This window comes from Erythrolamprus reginae, chromosome 8 (genome assembly GCF_031021105.1).
Source record: "Erythrolamprus reginae isolate rEryReg1 chromosome 8, rEryReg1.hap1, whole genome shotgun sequence".
Taxonomy (NCBI): domain Eukaryota; kingdom Metazoa; phylum Chordata; class Lepidosauria; order Squamata; family Dipsadidae; genus Erythrolamprus; species Erythrolamprus reginae.
Window position 1 is genome coordinate 7960883 of NC_091957.1, and position 24249 is coordinate 7985131.

General features: G+C 45.0%; 2 protein-coding genes across 3 annotated transcripts in view; one reads left to right on the forward strand and one right to left on the reverse strand.

Moving 5' to 3' along the window:
* Positions 1-24249, reverse strand: part of ASTN2 (astrotactin 2) — a 397091-nt gene that overhangs the window by 67001 nt on the left and 305841 nt on the right. Inside the window, 3 exon segments of the mRNA XM_070759605.1 lie at positions 4936-5084; positions 6667-6800; positions 15625-15890. Coding sequence (XP_070615706.1) covers positions 4936-5084; positions 6667-6800; positions 15625-15890 — 549 coding nt within the window.
* TRIM32 (tripartite motif containing 32) overlaps positions 20109-24249 on the forward strand; it is a 10771-nt gene continuing 6630 nt past the window's right edge. Inside the window, exon 1 of one of the 2 annotated variants that reach the window (XM_070758738.1) lies at positions 20109-20250. The gene's annotated coding sequence lies outside the window, so the exon portion shown is untranslated. The remainder of the gene's footprint in view (positions 20251-24249) is intronic. The other variant, XM_070758739.1, reaches the window with a different exon arrangement.

Below are 24249 nucleotides of genomic sequence, written 5' to 3' on the forward strand. Positions count from 1 at the left end.
CTGATTGAGGAGAGACTCAACCTAGAAATAAGGATATTTTTTTTCTGACAATGAGAACAATCAACCCATGGAACAGAAGTTGCCTTCAGACGTTGTGGGAACTTCATCACTGGAAGCTTTCAAGACAGACTGTCATCTGTCAGAAATGTTGTAGGGTCTCCTGCTTGAGCAGGGAGCTTGGACTAAATGGGCTACAATGTCCCTTCCAACTCTGTTATTCTTCTAAGGACAAAAATTGTAGCTGTGGGGTAGGCTAACAAGCCTCCTTTCTTCCTTGAGACCTTCAAAATCTCCCTGGTACCGCACGACTATTTTTAGCAGCTGAGAACATTGATGTCCATCCTATCATGTTAGACTCATCGGATGTTGCAAACTCAGGTCTCTGGACAATTCTAACCATCTTCCTTTCTTGACGTGGAAGTGTTGTCTTGCATTTTAAAAGGGGAAGCGCACATCCTCGGGGAAAGATTCAAAGAAGAGTTATTTCTATTCCATTTTAAATCCTGGGTTTAATTGTACGGTATCTCGAGACCCGAGCTAGGTAATAAGGATTCTTGACCATGGATGGAACTTCATAATTCAAGGAAGCAAATGGTCTATTTAGGATAATCTTAAATGTCTTCTTAAGTAAGTCTTCTTAAGGAGATAGTGAGGGCTGGCCAGAAATAGTGGATGGTAAACCGTAGTCTTGGAACAGTGATGCAAATTTTTACAGGGGCAAGGTTAGAAAATTCTTGGCTGCAGGGGGAAATTGTGGAACCGCAAGGCTAAAAAGAGATTTAATCTTCGACATAGAACTATTTGTTTAGTGACCATTCGAAGTTACGGCCAAAAAAAAGTGACTGATGATACACATGGATAAAATGAAGAGAGAAGGAGGGAGGGAGGGAGAGAGAGAGATTATATATATATATAATCTACAAAACCAAATCTATGAAAACACACACACACACACACACATACACACACACACACATATATATATATAATATGTAGATAGATAGATAGATAGATAGATAGATAGATAGATAGAGAGAGAGAGAGAGAGAGAGAGAGAGAAAGAGGAGAGAGAGAAGAGGAAGAGAAGGAAGAGAGATTAGAGAGAGATAGATAGATAGATAGATAGATAGATAGATAGATAGATAGATAGAGAAGAGAGAAAGAGGAGAGAGAGGGAGGGAGAGGGAGAGAATGATAGACAGATGAGAGAGAGATGGTGGTGGACATATATATAAACACACACATACACAATCACACACACACACTTAAATGCTGAACCATATTTCACCCAGAATGTCTGACAAATGTATATCCTTGTGGTCCTTTGGCTACACATCAGAATTCCAGTTTTGAGAAAGAAATGACCAAACAGCCTCCCCCTGCCCTTCTATTGCCCACTCGTAGGGTTCAAACCAGAGGCCGGTTTTAAACATTGCCCGTACAATAAGAAAGAGCATTTATTCCAAGCACACGCAAAAGCGCTCCGGTTTTTCTCCCTTTTCTTCTTGACCTATTCCATTTCCCCCCCTACCAGACGCGGCTTTCGGGGTGCCTGAGAAGGACGCCTCCTCCCTCTCCTCCACCTGCTGCCTTGCGGTACAAATCTCCCATTTTGTGACGCGCTGTTATTAATCCCTGCCCATTAAAACGGGGAACACATGTTTCTTTCTGTCCCTCTTCCTCCTCCTGAGGTCCTCACTCTCGCACCAGAAAGGCAGAAAGGGTGACACAGAACATTTTCCCAGCCGAGTAAGATTAGTTCCAGATGCCCCGAAGGCACTTTGTTCATCACCCCTCTAAAACAAAACAACCCACACATCTCCAACTTTCAAAGCAAAGACCATTCCTGCCATAATGTAACATTTTGGCTCACGTGCAGCATTTTTGAAGCAGTGATGGGCTCCTACAGGTATGGCCAGGTATGTAGAACCGGTAGAAAAAAGTTTGGTCAGGTACGCAGAACTGGTAGAAAAAAATTGAATTTTTATTTCTTTTCCCCCCTTCTGGGCTCTGGGTAGGTTTTTCCTATCGCAGCAAATGAGGTTGAACGTGTATGCTGTATTTTTCGGGGTATAAGATGCATCTTTTTCCTCCCTAAAAGATGCTGATAATTTGGGTGTGTCTTATACTCTAAATGTAGCTTTTTTTCCCCAGCCCTAACTAGCTGCTAATGAACCTTGCAGGCTCTTTCATTGTTTCTCTCTGCAAAGAATGTTTTCCAAGCCCTGAGTCTTTGCAGATTTTTCTTCCCATTGGTCTAACTTGCTCCAAATGTTTCTTTCCAGCCCTAACCAGGTGGTAACGATGTTCTCAGCTCTTAGAGGCTTGCAAGCTTTTTTATTGTTACTCTTTGCAAAGAATGTTTTCCAAACCTTAAGTCTTTACAGGGTTATTTTTCATTGCTCTACTTGCTCTAAATGTTTCTTTCCAGGTGCTAAGGATGTTTCCAGGTCTTACTGGCTTGCAAGCTCTTTTATTGTTACTCTCTCTGGATAAAGTTTTTTTAAAGCCCTAATCAGGGGATAAAATAATGTGCTGAAGCTGACCAGACTAAGGACACTAGCCAGATGAATATCTGATAAGCAGATTCTTTTCCCTATTTTCCTCCCCCAAAACTAAGGGGCATCTTATACTCCGGAAAATACGTTAATTTTAGAAGAGATGTCTATGTGTATGTGTGTGTGTGTGTGTGTGTGTGTGTGTTCACATATAATTTATATAGTAGATAATGTATATTTTTGTGTGCCTGTGTGTAACATGGCATATATACATAGAATTAAATAGTATATTTTGGATGTTCAGCAAAAGATAGGGAAATTCACAACTTCTGGTGGCAAGCTGTTCCACTGATTAACTGTTCTAACAGTCCTTCTTTTCACTAGACTAGCCGCGCCCACTTCCTATAACCCAGTGTTTCCCAACCTTGGGCAACTTGAAGATATCTGGACTTCAACTCCCAGAATTCCCCAGCCAGAATACATAATATTCAGTCCCTTGGAGGGTGTCTCCTGCAAGGAGCAAAACTCGCAGGCACCAATCCGAGGGCACGTGGGCAACTTGCAAATTTGTCTCTCGGTGCCACTGTCCAGGAGAAACATCTCCCCAATTTGTTTGGCCTTTGTGAAAACAGCAAAGAGCAAAGCTTTTCCAAGAGACGAGTTTGTACAGTGAGTGAAGCACAATACATGACACATTCCGAAACTGCCCTGGCTTCTGTTCTCCTTTGGCAGAAATCCTGCATGAAAATAAACTCTATTCTGACTTTCCAAAAAGAACCCCTTTGGGACAAGATGAATGTCACATGGATAAATGCTGCCCTCTGGAGGCAAGGAAGGGAAGAAACTCCGCTGCGTGCAACTTATAAACAGACCTCCATTACTCTACCTATCCTCTCTACACTCTCTTTCTCTTTCCCTCCCTCTCTCCCTCTCTCTCCTTCCCCTTTCTCTCTCCCTCTATTTCTCTCTCCCTTCTTCCTCCTTCTGTCTCTCCCTCCCTCCCCCTCTATCCCTTTCTCCCTCCCCCTCTCAATTCTCTCCTTCCTCTCTCTACCCCCTCTCTCTTTCCCTCCTCTCTCCTTCCTCTCTCCTCTCCTCTCCCCCTCCCACCCCCTCTCTCTTTCTCCCTTCCCCTCTCATTCTCTTCTTCTCTCTATGCTCTCTCTTCCTCTCTCCCTTCCTCCCCCTCCCTTCCTTTCTCCCTCTCCCTCTCAATCTCTCCTTCCCCTCTCTATCCCTTCTCTCTTTCCCCCTCTTTTCTTCCTCTCTCCACTCCTCTCCCCCTCCCACCCCTCTCTCTTTCTCCTTCATCCTCTCATTCTGTCCTTCTCTCTACCCTCTCCCTTCCTCTCTCCCTTCCTCCCCCCTCCCTTCCTTTCTCCCTCTCAATCTCTCCTTCCCCTCTCTCCCTCCTCTCTCTTTCCCTCTCTCCTCTTCTTCCCTCTCTCTGTCTCTCTCCCTCTCCCTTTCCCCCTCTCTCTCATTCTCTCCCCCGTCTTGTCTCATAAAATATTTCAAATTATCTACTAAACTCCGCACAATCAGTTCCTTTCTTCACAAACTCCACATATTTTTTCTGGACTTCCAGAATGTGCTTAACAATGGTCTCGCTTAGCAACAAAATATTTAGTTGTGACTCAGTCGTTTGTTGTTATCTAATTTCAATTTTTTTTACTACCAGTTCTGTGGGTGTGGCATGGAGGGCGTGGCATGGCTTGGTGGGCGTGGCAGGGGAAGGATACCGCAAAATCCCCATTCCCTCCCCACTCCAGGGGAAGGTAACTGCAAAATCCTCATTTCTTCCCAATCAGCTGGGACTCAGGAGGCAGACAATAGATGGAGTCGGGGCCAGACAGAGGTGATATTTCACCACATTTCGGCCGGCCAGGAAGGACGTCTTTGTGACATCAAAGCTCCGCCCATGGAATTCCCTATTGTGATTCCCCACCTCCGTTTGAGCCTCCCGACTGGCCCAACAGCTCCGCGGCTCTTTTGCAAAGCTGACAGCCGGGCCGCGGGGCTTCTCAGCGTCCTCCTGAACCCGAACGCCGAACCCGAACTTTTGCCGAACTTCTGGTTTTGGCGTTCGGGAGAACACCGAGAAGCCCCCCGGCTGTTTCAAAAGGCGACAGCCGGGCGGCGGGGCTTCTCGGCGGCCACCCGAACCCAAACTTTTGCCAAACCTCCGGGTTCGGCACTTGGGCAGCAGGTTCGTAAGACAGAAAAAATTCGGAAGAAGAGGCAAAAAATTTCTGAACCCCGGGTTTGTATCTCAGAAAGTTCGTAGGATGAGGGGTTCGTATCACGAGGTACCACTGTACTCTGAACTGTTCAAAATTTCCACTCCCGGTTCTCCAGAACTGCTCAGAACCTGCTGAAACCCACCTCTGTTTCCCAGTTCAGGTGTTTCCATAAAGGGACGCCAGCATCTACTCACCCGTATACAGGTCGGTGTCTGTGTATTCATCGACCTTTTTGTGGTGCAAGACGTAATCAGAAACTTTGGTGCCGATGGCTGGCTGGATATCGTACCACTCCAAGGAGACCACGGTGCTCGAAGGTTCCACGTTGGGAGAAAGACGCAAACTAGAAAGAATAAGGAATTATTCTGTTTTTTTTAAAAGGAGGGTCGGACTTTTTTCATCTTTCAAAAATCAACTTTTCTGTGGGGCTGAAAATCGAGACAGATAACTGATTGCAAAAGTTTGTTTGTCATGAGGGACCAGACAGGAAACCTACCTACTCAAGAGTGGCATCTAACAGAGTTTCTCTTTTGCGTCATTGGAGACACAACCAGGGGTGGAGAAAGGTTTGATTTGACACATTCCCACATTCCCCCTTAGCCATTTTTGTCCCCCTGGGTGGGTTCACACCTTCCTGGTGCTAGAAAAGAGTGGGTTTTGCTCTCTGTTTATATAGCGCTCCTTCTAGCACTGATGATGTCACCTAGTTTGGTAATAAAATGTCAGCAAGAAAACAACCAAGCTCAGAGAAAACTGAGGACCCCAGTGTCATTGCCCTCCTTCCTCTTCCTCCTCCTCCTCTTGGCAAATCCCATCTCCTAGCACTCATGATCTTATTTAGTTAGGTCATGAAACCTCTGCAAGGAAACAACCAAGGTCAGAGAGCACCAAGGACTGCACAGTACTACTACTACTGCTGCTACTACTTCTAGTAGGAGTACTACTACTACTCCCTCGTCCTCAAACTTTCTAGCACATATAATACTGAATAGGGTAATACAACATTTGCAAGAAAACCACCAAGCTCAGAGGCCACCAAGGATCCCACAGTCGTCATCGTCCTCCTCCTCCTGCTGCTGCTGCTACTACTACTACTACTACTACTACTACTACTACTACTACTACCCCCAACCTTTCTAGCACAGATGATACCTAATGGGGTAATAAAACATCTGCAAGTAAAACCACCAAGCACAGAGACCACCTAGGACCCCACAGTCGTCTTCCTCCTCCTCTTCCTCATTATAATCCTTTTCCAAACCCCACTTCCTAATAACACTGATGATGTTACCTAGTTAGGAAATGAAATATCTGCAAGAAAAGCACAAGCTCAGAAACTACCAAGGCTCCCACCATTGTCTTCTTCTTCTTTTTCTTCTTCTTCTTCCTCTTCCTCCTCTTCCTCTTCCACCTCCTCTTTTCCTTCTCCACTCCACTGCCCTCAACACCCTAATAACACTGATGATGTTACCTAGTTGGGAAATGAAATATCTGCAAGAAAACCACAAGCTCAGAGACCACCAAGGCCCCCACCATTGTCGTCTTCCTCCTCCTCCTCTTCCTCCTCCTCCTCATTATAATCCTTTTCCAAACCCTGCTCCCTAGTAACACTGATGATGTTACCTAGTTGGGAAATGAAATGTCAGCAAGGAAAATACTAAGCTCAGAGAGCCCCAAGGACCTCACAACCACCACCACCTCCTCCACCTCCACCTCCTACTCCCTGCAAACTTCATTCCCCTTCCAGTACTGATGATATTACCTAGTTTGGTCATGAAACAAACAAACAAAAAATCACCAAGCTCAGAGTGCACCATGGACCCCTCACTTCAACTCTGACCTACAACTATTCTTCTCAATTGATATTAAAGAGTGATGTAAAAAAGGGGGGGGGTATCACAGGCAATTGGAAAAGAGATACTCACACAGGCTGGGGGAGTGGGCTGCAGCTGGGGAGGCCGTTCTCATCAAAGGCATTAAGGTCACATCTGCACCAGTCCTCAATCACTTCCCCTTTCCCCGAGCACCAGTAAGAGCTCATGAGGGCTCCTTTGAATGCCTAGGGAGGAAAAACAGATCAATGGCTTGGAGCGAATGGACAGTTGAGGAACGCAATCACAAAACTTGGGCAGTTCTACAGGATCTTGGAGACCTAGTGGACAATCATTTAAATATGAGCCAGCTGTGTGCATCAGCTGTCAAAAAAGCATACACAGTTCTAGGCTGCATTAATAGAGGGATAGAATTAAGATCACCTGAAGTGCAAATACAGTGGTAGCTTTATCTAAGAACACCTCTACTTATGAACTTTTCTAGATAAGAACTGGGTGTTCAATATTTTTTGCCTCTTCTCAAGAACCATTTTCTACTTAAAAACCTGAGCTTCTGAAACTATAACCAGAAAAGGCGGGGAGAAGCCTCCATGGGGACTCTCTAGGAATCTCCTGGGAGGAAACAGGGCCGGAAAAGGCAGGGAGAAACCTCTGTGGGACCTCTCTAGGAATCTCCTGAGAGGAAATAGGGTCAGAAAAGGTGGGGAGAAGCCTCTCTAGAAATCTCCTGGGAGTAAACAGAGCCGGAAAAGGCAGGGAGAAGCATCCGTGCGGCCTCTCTTGGAATCTCCTGGGAGGAAACAGGGCCTCCACCCTCCCTGTGGTTTCCCCAGTTGCACGCATTATTTGCTTTTACATTTATTCCCATGGGAAAAATTGCTTCTTCCTATACATTTTTCTACTTAAGAACCTGGTCACGGAACGAATTAAGTTTGTAAGTAGAGGTACCTTTGTACCACTTTATAAGGCCTCTGTAAGGCCACACTTGGAATACTGCATTCAGATTTGATTGCCATGATTCGTAGAGGGGCCCCACGGAGGCTTCTCCCTGCCTTTCCCGGCCCTGTTTCCTCCCAGGAGATTCCTAGAGGGGCCCCACGGAGTCTTCTCCCTGCCTTTTCCGGCCCTGTTTCCTCCCAGGAGATTCCTAGAGGGGCCCCACGGAGTCTTCTCCCTGCCTTTTCCAGTTATACTTTCGGAGGCTCAGGTTTGTAAGTGGAAAATGGTTCTTGAGAAGAGGCAAAAAAATCTTGAACACCCGCTTCTTATCTAGAAAAGTTCGTAAGTAGAAGCGTTTGTAGGTTGAGGTACCACTGTACAAGGAATGACAGAAACTCAGATAAAGCGCATGATGAAATTCCAAATGATGCTTGTCCGATTCCTTGGGGAATCTGACCAGAAGGGTTCATGCAGGCTAATCTGATCAAGTTTAATGTCATTGAAGTTGGCCTCAGCTTTAATCAGATCCTGAGGATACGCAGGGACAATTAGGTCCTTGCATCAACCTTTCAGAAATGAAGTTATCCCTGAAACTCATCCATCAACCTTCCTCGGTCGGAGTGAATTCATACCACAGGCCTTTAATAGAGGGTTACACACAGATGTCCATTGCTCTCAAATGCTCCTGCCATTTGCTTATAGTTATTGAGCAACAGTTGACGTCAAACACATACAAGAGAGAACGATGTACGCAGGAATTGAGTATGTGCACTCTACTGGGGAGAGGGGGGAAGGCCTAGGGGTGACATGTTGGCAGTCTTCCAATATTTGAGGGACGTCAAAGAAGGGAGGTCAAAAAAGGGAGGTCAACTTTGTTTTCAAAAGCGCCTGAATGCAGGAAAAAGAAGCAAGGGATGGAAATTAATCGAGGAGAGAAGCATAGAAACATAGATTGACAGCAGAAAAAGACCTCTTGGTCCATCTAGTCTGCCCTTATACTATTTCCTGCATTTTATCTTAGGATGGATCTATGTTTATCCCAGGCATGTTTCAATTCAGTGACTGTGGATTGACCAACCATGTCTGCTGGAAGTTTGTTCCAAGCATCTACGACTCTTTCAGTCAAATAATATTTTCTCATGTTACTTCTAATCTTTCTCCCAGATAACCTCAGATTGTGCCGCCTTGTTCTTGGGTTCATTTCCTATTAAAAAAACTTCCCTCCTGAACCTTATTTAACCCTTTCACATATTTATGTTTCGATCATGTCCCCACTTTCCCTTCTGTCCTCCAGACTGTACAGATTGAGTTTATGAAGTTAAGACCTAGAAGAAACCTAGAAGTCATTTCCAACTCTCTTCTATTCCATTCCATTCTTCCATTCTGCATTCTATATTCCATATTCCATTCTATTCTATTCTTCCATGCTGCATTCTCTTCTCTTCTATATTCCATTCCATTCCACTTCATTCTATTCTATACGTATCCTGTCCTGTCCTATCCTACCCTACCCTACCCTCCCCAATCCTATTAGATTAGATTAGATTAGATTAGATTTATTGGATTTATATGCCGCCCCTCTCTGCAGACTCCGGGCGGCTCACAACAATGGCAAAAAGCAGTACATAGTGACAAATCCCACCAATCCAATTACAATTTTAAGTTAAGAAATTCATAAAACAATCCCAATATATATAAAAAAACAAGCACACAATCAATCAAACACCAAAACAACATGGGCAAGGGGGAGATGTTTCAGTTTTAAGGAGTTTACAAAAGGCAAGGAGGGTGGGGGCAATCCTAATCTCAGGGGGGAACTGGTTCCAGAGGATCGGAGCCACTACAGAGAAGGCTCTTCCCCTGGGTCCCGCCAGACGACATTGTTCAGTCGACAGGACTCGAAGAAGGCCGACTCTGTGGGACCTAACTGGTCGCTGGGATTCGTGCGGCAGAAGGCGGTCCCGAAGATATTCTGGTCCGGTGCCATGAAGGGCTTTATAGGTCATAACCAACACTTTGAATTGTGACCGGAAACTGATCGGCAACCAATGCAGACTGCGGAGTGTTGGAGTAATATGGGCATACTTAGAGAAGCCCATAATTGCTCTCGCAGCTGCATTCTGCACGATCTGAAGTTTCCAAACACTTTTCAAAGGTAGCTCCATGTAGAGAGCGTTACAGTAGTCGAGCCTCGAGGTGATGAGGGCATGAGTGACTGTGAGCAGTGACTCCCGGTCCAAATAGGGCCGCAACTGGCGCACCAGGCGAACCTGGGCGAACGCCCCCCTCGCCATAGCTGAAAGGTGTTTCTCTAATGTGAGCTGTGGATCGAGGAGGATGCCCAAGTTCCATATTTTATTCCATATTCCATATTTTATTCCATATTCCATATTTTATTCCATATTCTACTCTACTCAAATCTGATCTGATCTGTCCTAGGAGTGACATGATAACAATCTTCCAATACTTGAGGGGCTGCCCCAAAGAAGTGGGGTAATCAACCTATTCTCTAAAGCACCTGAAGGCAGGACAAAAAGCAACAGGTGGAAATGAAACAAGGAGAGAATCAACCGAGAACCAAGGAGAAATTTCTTGACAGTGAGAATGACTGACCAGTGGAACAGCTTGCCTCTAGAAGCTGTGCGTGTTCCACCACTGGAAGCTTTTTAAAGAAGAGAGAGGATGACTAATTGTCTGAAATGGTATAGGATCTCCTGCTTGAGCAAGGGGTTGGACTAGATGACCTCCAAGGCCCCCTTCCAACTCTGTTCCACCGTTCTGTTATTTTGGAAAAGGTTGGAGGGCTTGTAGTGTGTTAGCTGAACGGAAGGGAAAAGGTAGAAAGAGCTGGGGGGAGGAGGGGGTAATATTTGCTTTTGTTCAGACTTTTGAACAACTGGACCTGGCTGGGAGTATGAGGCCAGGCAAAGAAGGCTCCCAAGGGAGACATTTGAGATGTTTTAGTGTGAAAGATTTGAAAGTTCAAAGCAGGGTAGGAGCCGAGGGCTCCTCTGTCTTCATCAGGTTGTTGTTATTCTTAGAAGATTTTCCCATAGTTGTGGTCTGGGACTTTCCAAGGCAAGAAGGATCCCATACAGTCACACCAAAACAAAGCTGGCACAGCTAAGTTCTCAGCGATCATAGGTGTGTGGGCCTCCTTATTTCGGGTGAGGGTGAGCGTGTAAATTGTTCATTTGCAAACGTTTGTTTGGGAGGGGTCACTAAACCTGGTTTCTTTCTTTCTTTCTTTCTTTCTTTCTTTTTTCCTTCCTTCCTTTCTTTCATTCTTTCCTTCTCTTTCCCTTTCTTTTTTCTTTTCTTCCTCCCTCCATCTCTCCTCCCTCCTCCTCCTCCTCTTCCTTCCTTCCTTCCTTCCCTTCCTTCCCTTCCCTTCCCATCCCATCCCATTTATTTATTTAGAAAGATTTCCCAAGTCCAATGGACTCTGGCCACTAACAAGAATAAAAACAAATAGAAAAGTTACAATATCAAGAATAAAAAAGTGAAACATAGTAATAACCCCCCACCCTTTAAAAAAAACCATACATACTCTCAGTCATTCATGGTTCCAGACCTGTCGGAAAAGCCAGGTCTGAACAGCTTTCCAGAAGGCCAGTGGGATAAGGGTAGTACGGATCTCCAGAGGTAGTTGATTCCAAAGGGCTGGAGCTGCCACAGAGAAGGCCCTTCCCTGCGGCCACGCCAACTGACATTGTTTGGCAGACGGGACCGGAGAAGGCCAACCTTGTTGGCCCTTATTGGCCGCTGAGAAGTATGGGGTAGCAGGTGGTCCCGTAGATAGACTTGACCTAAACCATGTAGGGCTTTAAAGGTAATAGCCAACACTTTGAATTATGTCTGGAGACCAACTGATAGACAATGCAGCTCGTGGAGATTTGGAGTAATGTGGGTGTAGCAAGGTACACCCACATTACTCCAACTCTCCACGAGCTGCATTGTCTACCAATGGATTTGCGCAGCTGCATTTTGTACCAGCTGTAGTCTCCAAACGCTTTTCAAGGGTAGCCCCATGTAGAGCACATTGCAATAGTCAAGGCGTGATTTACCGATTCTCCTAAGTGGGCTTTGACCTTCTAACCTCACCGCTCTTAAAAATCTTCTGGGGCAAAGGAAACGATGATGTCTCCATTATGATAAGTCAATCATACATCATGTCAAGACTCCGAAGCTGTGGTTTAGTTATAGACACATTGCTCAGAGCAGGGTTAGAAAGAAAAAAAATCCGATGTGTTTTTTATTATTATTATTATTATTTCGCTCCCAGCTCTTTCCTATTTTGATAAAAGGGGATTTTGCTTGAAGGCATTCTTTCAAAGGAAAGTAGAGTTCCAGGGCAAATCCTCAGGAGTGGAGTGGATAAACTTTGTTCAATGATTTTTTAAAAAAATGTCAAAAATGTTTTTCAAGAGCCGTTCTCTTCGCAGCGATTTGAAATTGAAATTAAAATTGTCTTTTGATAAAACCTCTTGATGTGTGTGGGGGGCTCCCCCTTGGATGTTTCATCATTCCGTTTTATTTTCGCTTTGTTTAAACTTTCTTTTTATGGTATTTCTTCATACATATATACACTGCTCAAAAAGAAAAATAAAGGGAACGCTTAAAAAACACAATATAACGCCAAGTAAATCAAACTTCTGTGAAATCAAACTGTCCAGTTAGGAAGTGACACTGATTGACAATCAAGTCTCCCCTGGTCTAGCCATGCCCAGTTCCTGCAGCCGTTCTTCATATGTTTTAGGGGGGGGGGGGGCGTTTGCCCAGGTTCGCCTGGTGCGCCAGTTGCGGCCCTACTTGGACCGGGAGTCATTGCTCACAGTCACTCATGCCCTCATCACCTCGAGGCTCAACTACTGTAACACTCTCTACATGGGGCTACCTTTGAAAAGTGTTCGGAAACTTCAGATCGTGCAGAATGCAGCTGCGAGAGCAATTATGGGCTTCTCTAAGTATGCCCATATCACTCCAACACTCCGCAGTCTGCATTGGTTGCCGATCAGTTTCCGGTCACAATTCAAAGTGTTGGTTATGACCTATAAAGCCCTTCATGGCATCGGACCAGAATATCTCCGGGACCGCCTTCTGCCGCACGAATCCCAGCGACCGGTTCGGTCCCACAGAGTTGGCCTTCTCCGGGTCCCGTCGACTAAACAATGTCGTCTGGCGGGACCCAGGGGAAGAGCCTTCTCTGTGGTGGCTCCGACCCTCTGGAACCAGCTCCCCCCTGAGATTAGGATTGCCCCCACCCTCCTTGCCTTTCGCAAACTCCTTAAAACCCACCTCTGCCGTCAGGCATGGGGGAACTGAAATATCTCCCCCTTGCCCATGTTGTTTTGGTGTTAGATTGATTGTATGTGTGTTTTTTAATATTCTGGGGTTGTTTTTTATGAATTTTTTAGTTTAAAATTGTGATTGGATTGGTGGGTATTGGATTTGTTATTATGTATTGTTTTTACCTTGTTGTGAGCCGCCCCGAGTTTGCGGAGAGGGGCGGCATATAAATCCAATAAATCTAATCTAATCTAATCTCTTAATCATCTTTGTTACTCTTCTCTGCGCTCTTTCTAGAGTCTCAACATCCTTTTTGCATCGTGGCAACCAAAACTGAATGCCGTATTCCAAGTGTGGCCTTACCAAGGCTTTATAAAGTGGTATGAACACTTCACGTGATCTTGATTCTATCCCTCTGTTGATGCAGCCTAGAACTGTGTTGGCTTTTTTGGCAGCTGCTGCACATGGCTGGCTCCTATTTAAATGGTTCTCCACCAGGACTCCAAGATCCCTCTCACAGTTACTACTGTTGAGCAATGTACTACATATACTGCACCTGCGCATTTTCTCCTTGCGCAAGTGACTACTTGTGAGTTTTTGTATGCACGGAGCTGACTTAACAGCAAAAGGGAGATGTGGTTTCTCTAGTGTTGCCCCTGTTCTAAGATTCCGCCCAGCTGTTGTGACTCCCAGAGAGTTTGAGATCCTGAAGTTCAACCTCTGGATGTTTCAACGCTGTCGCAGAAGAGGTCAGAAGGAGAGAAGACAGCCAAGCTGCGCGGTTTATGCTGAGTTGAGTGTTATGGATGCAAAGCAAAGGAAACACAGGGCAGAACTGGGAAGCCCAGGCAAACATTGACCTCCTGTTGACATCACTCTTCTTGGACAGGTTATTTAGAGCTCTCCAAGTGGAGCAGAGTGGGGAAGATGTTTCCATAATCACTTTAATAATCTTCGCCTTCTCCTTCCTCCTCCTCCCCTTCATTCTCCAACCCTCCTCTTCTCTTTCTCCTTCTTCTCTCCTCTTAGCTTCTCTTCTCCTCTGCCTTCTTTTCTCTTCCTCCTCTTCTCCTCCCCTTCTCCTTCTTCCCTCCTCCTCTGCCTTCTTTTCTCTTCCCCTCCTCCTTCTCTTCTCCTTCTCTCCTCTTCTCCATCTTCCCCTCTTATTCTGCTTTTCTCCTTCTCTTCTCCTCTTCCTTCTTTTCTCCACCTCCTTCTCTTTTCTCCTCCTCCTCCTCCTCCTTCTCTCCTCCTCTTCTCCTTGTATTTTTCCCCTCCTCCTTTTCTTCTCCTTTCCTCCTCCTCCTCTTCCTCCAACTCCTCTTCCTCCAACTCCTCTTCCTCCAACCCCTCTTCCTCCAACTCCTCCTCCTCCTATTTCCGTGTAGTGGCCCAGGATGCTTGTTATGAATTATCTCTAACTTCTTCTATCCTCATAGGAGAGCTTCTCACTCAGCAGATGAAACGCTGCTATTAAAGGGCAGATGAGAAGGACCAACAAAGCTGTCAAAAGAACTATTCCAGTGAAGGAGAACTTCCTTTTAAAGCAGGACAGAAAACCAGCAAAATGGGAGAAAGCAGAGGGAGGAAGCCAATTTTTTGCAAACAAAACATGTTCCTAGGTACCTGGGGCCAAGAATTAGGCTTTCATTGCAAGGAGAGCAAAGCCAAATTGGGATGGAAACTCTCGCTTATGAAAACACAGCAAAGGCAGCTCCTATTCTATTTTCTGTAGCCATAAAAATAGGTTGTGAATTGACTAAGCATCAAACAGCTGGTTACATGTTTCCATTTCGCACACTCAAACAAACGGGTGACTAACTAAACATCCCACTTGTTTGCTTGAAGAGTAAGTGGCTCTCTTGCAGAAAACAAACAAACAAATTACTTAAGGATGAACTCGTTTCCCTCCATCCTCCCATCTCACTCTATCGCCTTTTATCTATATCATCTATCTACCATCTATCTATGCCACTCATCTTTCTCTCTCTCTTTCTCTATCTATTTCATCCATCCATCCACTTCTTTCATGCATCCCTCCTTCCAATTTCCTTGATCATCTGTCTTACCTCCCTATCATCTATCTATCCACCTCTCTATCCTCCCTCCCTGCCCTCCTCCTTCCTTCCTTCCACATCTATTTATCAATCCACTCACAAGTCTTGACATCCCCCCAAAGATGTCAAGGTTCTCTTTGAAAGCGATGGATGAACATCATCATTTACCATCTACCTATCTACCACTTCTCTCTCTCTCTCCCATTATCTCTGTTTTAGTGCCTGTCTGTCTATCTATATCTATCTATCTATCTATCTATCTATCTATCTATCTATCTATCTATCTATCTATCTATCTACCTACCTACCTACCTACCTACCTACCTATCTTCTATTATTTGTTTTTTGTGTGTCTGTCTGTCTGTCTCTCTCTCTCCCCCTCTCTTCCTCGTCTGTCTGTCTGTCTGTCTGTCTATCTCTCTCTCTCTCTCCCCTTTCTCGTCTGTCTATCTGTCTGTCTGTCTGTCTCTCTCTCTCTCTCTCCCCTTTCTCGTCTGTCTATGTCTGTCTGTCTGTCTGTCTGTCTGTCTATCTCTCTCTCTCTCTCCCCTTTCTCGTCTGTCTATCTGTCTGTCTGTCTGTCTGTCTGTCTACCTACCTACCTACCTACCTTCTATTATCTGTCTCTCTCTCTCTCCCCTCTCGCCTGTCTGTCTGTCTGTCTCCCTCCCTCCCTCCCTCCCTCCATCCATCCATCCATCCATCCATCCATCCATTTGTGGTCTATTCCAGCTGTTTGCTCAGCTTCTGCTCCCTCCCTTCTCACCTCCCGGGTTTCGTTGTCCTGGATGAGCATATATAATGGGACAATGTGGTTGATCTCCAGCAGGACCGGGGTGGGACTCAGCTGCTCCTTGCCCGCCCGGCGGCAAAGATGGCAAGTTGAAGGGCACCGGCCCTTTTCCTCGCAGTGGATCTCCACACCCGAAATCAGCTGATCGTCGGAGAGCATCTGGGCCGTCAGCAAGCCGGACAGGTAGGTGATGAAAGGCATGGACTTGAGCTCCTTCTTGTTTCCAAGCTCTGTAGTTTCTAATTGGGAAACAAAGCAGGGAGAGAGGGAGAAAGAATTAAACAAGGAAAGGATCATTGCAGGGTGCATGGAGATTTTATGCATTAAGTAAATGTTATTTATTTTATTATTTAGTTGGAGGGGACCTTGTTTTAAGGAGTTTACGAAAGGCAAGGAGGGTGGGGGCAGTCCTAATCTCTGGGGGGAGTTGATTCCAGAGGGTCAGAGCCGCCACCGAGAAGGCTCTTCCCCTGGGTCCCGCCAGACGACATTGTTTAGTCAACGGGACCTGGAGAAGACCAACTCTGTGGGACCTAACCGGCCGCTGGGATTCATGCGGCAGAAGTCTATTCAATATGTCTATTCAATAAGTACATGTGGATAATAACACACACCTCCCCAAAGCCTGAAAAGACTTAAGCACAGATGTGGTAAATTAATATATATTAAGCACAAACCTAACCCTGAAAACATCTGAACACTAAAAAAAGATCCTTTTTTTCAGCTGGAAACCATTTTGTAAATGGCTTAAAGGTGATTTCTGTGGAGCTATGCTGCCCTCCAGTGGATTTGCAAAGGAATAATGCCAGAAACAAAACAAAGTAAAAGGTATAAAGGTTGGTCTTGCACATATGTGCTGTTTGTTCCTGACTCTAGGGGGCGGTGCTCATCTCCATTTCAAGGCTGAAGAACCAGCGCTGTCCGAAGACTTCTCCATGGCTCAAGTGGCCGGCATGACTCAATGCCCTAGTCACACAGAGAAGTGTTACCTTCCCATCAAAGGCGGTCCCTTATTTTTTAAAAAATGTACAGTGGTACCTCATGATATGAACCCCTCATCTTACGAACAACCTGAGATACAAACCCGGGGTTCAGAAATTTTTTGCCTCTTCTTACGAACTTTTTTCTTCTTACGAACCTGCCGCCGCCGAGAAGCCCCGCCGCCCATCTGTCGCTTTTTGAAACAGCCGGGGGGCTTCTCAGAGTCCTCCTGAACCCGAACGCCAAACCCGAACTTCTGCACTGTGGGCGTGGCTAATTTTGTGGGTGTGGATTGCCGGCCATGTGACCAGGTGGGAGTGGCTTGATGATCATATGACTGGGGGATGGCTTAAATGTCACGTGATGGGCTTAAAGAGGATCAATGCTCCAACATTGGAAGTTTTTAAGACGTTGGACAACCATCTGTCTGAAGTGGTGTAGGGTTTCCTGCCTAAGCAGGAGGTTGGACTAGAAGACCTCCAAGGTCCCTTCCAACTGTTATTCTGTGATAACATACTACATACCTAACAGGGCATGAGGACAATGTAATATTGTAGGCAAGACACCAATTTGCTTAATTTGACGGCCAAGGCTTCTGCAGTGAAATGATATTTGCTACATTTTAGTTCAGCAGTGCCATTTTTATTTTCCAGTTTCAATATATAGGAGGGCCCGAACTTTACAAAGTATCCATTTATTCCAGGGTATTCCCAACTGGGGGTACGAGATGATATTCCAGGGAGTGGTGAAAATGTGGGTTTAGAAGTTGCAAAATTGTAATGTCTATGTATAATTACACAGGTCTACCCAACATATTTTTTATAATCATTGCAGTTGACCTTGTACTTTTCTGAATCATTTTTTTTTGTTCTGATTTCAAAAAATTATCTAGTTTTTCTGTAGCAGGTGTAGTTTCCACAGAGCAACATAATTATTATAAGGTCTAAAAAATATACTGGTGACATTAAGAAAACAGTAATTACCACATATAGTACAGTGCTACCTCTACCTAAGAATGCCTCTACTTACGAACTTTTCTAGATAAGAACCGGGTGTTAAAGACTTTTTTTTTGCCTCTTCTCAAGAACCATTTTCTACTTATAAACCAGAGCCTCTGAAATTGTAACCGGAAAAGGCAGGGAGAAGCCTCCGTGGGGCCTCTCTAGGAATCTCCTGGGGGGAAACAGGGCCAGAAAAGGCAGGGAGAAGCTTCTGTGGGACCTCTCTAGGAATCTCCTGGGAGGAAACAGGGCAAGAAAAGGCAGGGAGAAGCCTCTGTAGGTCCACTCTAGGAATCTCCTAGGAGAAAACAAGGCCTCCACCCTCCCTGTGGTTTCCCCAATCACACCCATTACAGTATTTGCTTTTACATTGATTCCTATGGGAAAAATTGCTTCTTCTTACTAACTTTTCTACTTAAGAACCTGGTCACGGAACGAACTAAGTTTATAAGTAGAGTTACCACTGTACAGTACATTGAAAATGTAGAAATAACATAATAACAAAAATGCTTCTATATCACAAACCTTATGTGATAAACTAAGCATATTTTTAGATTCAGCACATCAAACTCCATAAAACAGGCATATTACCTTTGCTGATTTTTTTGTGTCGACCAGTAGTATATGCATATAATTATTTTAATTTTAAGGGGTGCGAGAATATATCAGAAGCCTAGAAAAGGTTGTGAACCCCTGATTTATTCCGAATATTTCTACATGGCCTCCTTTTCAAACTAAGTCTCCAAGTTGTTTCAAGTAACATTCAAAGGGTGGGGTGGGGAGGAAAACCAAGGATCAAGTTAAAATGACAGGCAAAGACATGCATTAAAACATTGTATCTGGTATCATTAAGGATAAATAAACAGCAGTAGGAAATACTGTAGCTGCAGCAATAAACTGTAGCCATCAAAAGGTAATTTACTAAGTAACATTAAAGTTACAAGTAACACTAAGTAAAAGGCTTGGAAAAATAAAATAGGCACCCTCTGAATTTGTGCTGTGAGCTTGTTTTCTGGCATGGAGAGGAGAAAAGTACTGCAACCAAATTCTTATTTTCATTGATTATCAAATCAGTGTCTGCTCTTGACAACCACACAGGTAGATTTCTCCAAGAGAACCTGTCCTCACCCTGGAACTTTAGGCCTTCTTCTTTAGGCCTCACCATTGTAACTGGGACCATTCACATGGTTGGTTGTCCTTCTCCTTCTCCCCCCAAATCCTATGTCTTCTAGTGCTGATGATGTTCTCCAGTTGGATAATGAAATGTCTACAGGGAAAGAACCAAGCTCAGACAACACTAAAGCCCCCACTGTCACCTTACTACTGCTACTTCTGCTACTACTACTCCACTACTCCAAACTCAACTCCCTTCTAGCCCTGATGACATTACCTAGTTGGGTCATGAAATGTCTGCAAAAGACCCACCAAGCTCAAGGAGCACCAAGGACCCCACTGTTCTCCTTCTCCTTGCTCCTCCTCTTCCTCCTCCTCTAAGCCCCTACTATCTCTAGACCTGGATGAGAGTACCAAGTTGGGTCATGAAACATCTGCACAAAAAGAACCACCTTGTTTTAGATTTGGTCACTTCATTTGGAAGGAATCTTCCTTCCTTCTTTCCTTCCTTTCTTCCTTCTTCTTTCTCTTCCTTTCTTTTTTTTCCTTCCCCCTCCCTCCCTTCCCCATCCTTCCTCCCTTTTTCCTTCCTTCCTTCTGCTTCTGTTCCTTCCCGCCTTCCTTCCTTTCCTTCCTTCCTTCCATCCTTTCTTTCTTCTTTTCTTCATGCCTCCCTCCTCCCTCCTTTTTCCTTCCTTCCTCATTTCTTTCCTTCCTTCTTTCTTTTCTTCCCCACTCCCTCCCTCCTCCCTTCCTTTTTCCTATCTTCCTTCTCTTTTTTCTTTTCTTCCCACTTCCTCTCTCCTCCCTCCCTCTCTCCTCTTCCTTCCTTCTTTCCTTCCTTTTCTTTCATGTCAATATTCTTCTGTCCTTCCTTCCTATTTCTTTACTTTCATGTCTGCGGAGAGGGGTGGCATACAAATCTGATTAAACTTAAACTTCCTTCCTTCCTTTTCTTTCATGTCAATATTCTTCCTTCCTTCTTTTTATTTCATGTCAATATTCTTCTCTCCTTCCTTCCTATTTCTTTTCTTTCATGTCAATATTCTTCCTTCCTTTCTTCCTTTTCTTTCAGGTCAATATCCTTCCTTCCTTCCTTCCTTCCTTCCTTCCTTCCTTCCTTCCTTCCTTCCTTCCTTCCTTCCGATTTAAACCCGTGCAGGCAACGCCTTAAAAGCTCTAAATTCATTTAGCGCAAACAAACAGACCAACCAAAAGCGAAACCACTTTCTCCTTCCTTCCCTCCCGCCTCCTGGCATCCTTTTAAGGACTTAATCCCGGGCGGCTTTTCATAGAGAAGGAAAAACACCACAACTCCCATCATGCCTGGCGAGAGGCGACTTTCCCGGGAAGGGAGGGAACAGAGTGGGTGGGTGGGGGGTGTAGCATCCTCTCTTCTTTGCGCAGGCGCAAAGCACGGAAGAGAGAGAGAGAGAGAAGGAAGAGGAGGGGGAGGGAGGAACGACAAAAGGTTGGTGCGGCTACCAGAGAGGAAAAGCGGCAGGTAGGGAGGGGGCTTTGCTTGGCCGGAGGGGGAAAAACGGGGGAGACGGGAGGCAGCGGGAAGGGAGCGGTGGGGGGGCATGCAACCCCCCCCTACCTCGGACGGCGTCTTGATCCCCCGCAATCGCCTCTAAGGGGGGGGGATTTCCTACCCCCACCCAAAAGCTCAGAATATTGCAAAAATTCCTTTGCAAAAAAAAAAAAAAGACTACAGCGGTTGCGAGATTTTCTCTCCCCCCACATGCAAAACTTGAATTGGGTCTTCCCCCTCCCCCTTCCCGCGAGGAATCTGATCTTGCAAAGCCCCCCCTTTCCCGAGCTGGCAAAGGTGGAGCCATCCCTTCCTTGGATCCGCCATCCTTGCAAACATCGGACCGACGGCAGAGGCGCCCACCTCCCAGCAGCCCTGAGAAGGAGCTAAAGGCGACTCTCTTCCCTTCCCCACGGCCCCCCAGCCAAATATTTCCGTATCTTGGAGGAGAACCACGGATTCCCCCACAACAACAGCCCCCCCCCTCCGTTGATAATGCAAAGGGGCTGGGTGATCTGGAATTCCGGATTATTTATTTATCTACCTACCTACCTATCTACCTATCATCTATCTATCTATCATCTATCTATCATCTATCTACCTACCTACCTATCTATCTTCAGTATTTATCTCTATCTATCTATCTATCCATCCATCATCTATCTACCTACCTACATACCTATCTTCAGTATTTATCTCTATCTACCATATCTATCTTCCATATCTATCTATCTATCTATCTATCTATCTATCTATCTATCTATCTATCTATCTATCTATCATCTACCTACCTATCTATCATCTACCTACCTATCTATCATTTGGACTTATTTATTTGTTTGTTTCTTTATTTATTGGACTTCTATGCCACCCCTCTCCAAGGACTCGGGCATCTCACAACATATAATAAAAATAATACATAACATTTCGGGTCCAATTAATTAAATATATAATCTAAAACTGAAAACCCTAAAAAACAGTCATTCCCATTCAGTCTCTCTGAGTCCATTCATCGGCCAGGGGGCAAGAATCTCATGGCCCCAGGCCTGGTGACATAAGTGAGACTTTTATGGAAGGCAAGGAGGGTGAGGGCAGTATGTATCTCTGGGGGGAGTTGATTCCAGAGGGCCGGGGCCCGCACAGAGAAGGCTCTTCCCCTAGGCTCTGCCAAGCTTCATTGTCTGGTTGATGGAACCCAGAGAAGTCCTTCTATGCTGCCCCTCTCTGAAGACTCAGGGCGGCTTACAACATCATAATGGCAATTCTTTTTTTTTTCTTTTTTTTCCACCTACGGAAAAAAATCCTGCTAGACTGGATCCCCTTTTGATCAACACAGGTCTTCTATAGAGTGACCAGCGTCTGGGTTTGGGTTTGCCTAGGGTTGAAGATTTCTGTAGGCCTCTTGTGGAAGACGGTGTTTCTCAGATCTCAGAAATCCGGAAAGAATTGGGCAGCTTATAAATCGAATGAATCAAATCAAATCACAGGGCTCTCCAAAAGAAGAGGGGTGAAAAACACCACTCAGGTTTTAGATAATGTCCACCCAAGAAAGGAGTCAATCTGTTCTCCAAAGCACCTGAGGGCAGGACAAGGATCAGTGGGTGGAAATGAATGGAGGAGGTAAACAATTTAGAACTCAGGAGAAATTTCCTAACAGTCAGAACATTTAACCAGTGGAACAACTTGCCTCCAGAAGTTGTGGATGATCCAATACTGGAGGTTTTTAAGAAGATGTTGCATAATCATTTGCCCGAAGTGGTGTAGAGTTTTTTGCCTAAGCAGGGGTTGGGCTAGAAGACCACCAAGGTCCCATCCAACTCAGTGGTTTCTGACTTTCTCTTTCCAATAAAGGAGAATGTTTGTAGCTCAGGGTTGAAATGAGGTGGTGGTTTTTCTAGCAGGCGTTTCATGACCCATCCATGTAACATCATCAGGGCCAAAGACGAGGGTGGGTTGTGTGGAATGGAAGAGGAGGAGGAGGAAGACTGTGGGGTCTTTTCTGCATTCTAAGCCGAGTTGTTTTCTCGCAGGCGTTTCATGACCCAACCGGGTAACATAATCAGTGCTAGAAGAGAGTGGGGCTTGTTCCCAATCTCTCTACCCCCTTCTGGCGCTGATGATGTTACCTAGTCTGGGTAGTGAAACGTCTGCATGAAAACAACCCAGCTCTGAGAGTAGCAAGCACCTCAAAGCTCCTTCCAACCCAAGCTGACCACCCATCATCCTGGCTTCATCCTGGTGGATCAAGCCATTTTGAACAATTAATCCGTGGAACAGCTTGCCTCCAGAAGTTGTGAATGCTCCAACACTGGAAGTTTTTAGAAGATGTTGGATAAGATGTTGAACGGGTCCAAAGACGGGCTACAAGAATGGTGGAAGGTCTTAAGTATAAAATGTATCAGGAAAGACTTAATGAACTCAATCTGTATAGTCTGGAGGGCAGAAGAAAAAGGGGGGACATGATTGAAACATTTAAATATGTTAAAGGGTTAAATAAGGTTCAGGAGGGAAGTGTTTTTAATAGGAAAGTGAACACAAGAACAAGGGGACACAATCTGAAGTTAGTTGGGGGAAAGATCAAAGGCAACATGAGAAAATATTATTTGACTGAAAGAGTAGTAGATGCTTGGAACAAACTTCCAGCAGACGTGGTTGGTAAATCCACAGTAACTGAATTTAAACATGCCTGGGATAAACATATATCCATTGTAAGATAAAATACAGGAAATAGTATAAGGGCAGACTAGATGGACCATGAGGTCTTTTTCTGTCGTCAGTCTTCTATGTTTCTAAGTGGTGTAGGGGTTCCTGCCTAAGCAGGGGGTTGGACTAGAAGACCTCCAAGGTCCCTTCCAACTCTGTCGTTATTATTATTAACGTTGAGGAAGACCAGAGGGACACATGAAGGTTGAAGCATTGCTACACACAGCCCTTTTCTGATTCATGCTTCTTTCAATAACTGCAAATCCATTTCTTTGGTTGATTTGGGGAAAAAAAATCCTTTCTGATAAATCTTTCCAGGATTTGGACGGTTTTAAGTAGAAAACGTACCAGGAAAGACTGAATGAACTCAATCTGTATAGTCTGGAGGACAGAAGGTAAAGGGGGACACACAATTGAAACATTTAAATATGTTCAAGGGTTAAATAAGGTTCAGGAGAGAAGTGTTTTTAATAGGAAAGTGAACACAAGAACAAGGGGGCACAATCTGAAGTTAGTTGGGGGAAAGATCAGAAGCAAGGTGAGATAATAGTCCAGTGGTTCTCAACCTTTCTAATGCCGTGACCCCTTAATACAGTTCCTCATGTTGTGGTGATCCCCAACCATGTGTCGAGCGCCAATTCTCTGAACAGAGCTCTTAGCTGATTGGCAGGAAGGTCAGAGGGACACCCCCACTGTAAACAACTGATTGGTCGGATTGTAAAAAATATGTGCCAGGGCGTCAGAATAGAAGCTTTAGTTCCTAACACCATGGGAAATTTGTCTTTTCCCAGGGTCTTAGGTGACCCCTGTGAAACGGTCATTCAACCTGCAAAGGGGTCCTGACCCCCAGATTGAGAACCACTGCTCTGATCCATCCCCTGGATGTCATTGTGTATTAATTGGATTGGTACAGGGGTAGGCAAAGTTGGCTCTTCTATGACAGTTGGACTTCAACTCCCAGAATTTCTGAGCTAGCACGACTGGCTCAGGAATTCTGGGAGTTGAAGTCCACAAGTCACAGAAGAGCCAACTTTGCCTATCCCTGGGCTGGTGAGCTTTAAGTCACCAGCACAGAGTGGGCTGAGCTCTTTGAGGGCCAACCGAAAATCCAAAAATGGTCACAAGAACCCCGTTTGGCTGCTCATTTCAAAAACAAAGCAACTGCCAAGAAATTGAACCATGAAACGGAAACTGATTCGACCTGTCTGTCGAAAAACACAAGGCTGGCTACATGCTGCTTTGGGACGAAGACAAAAAACAGTTGTG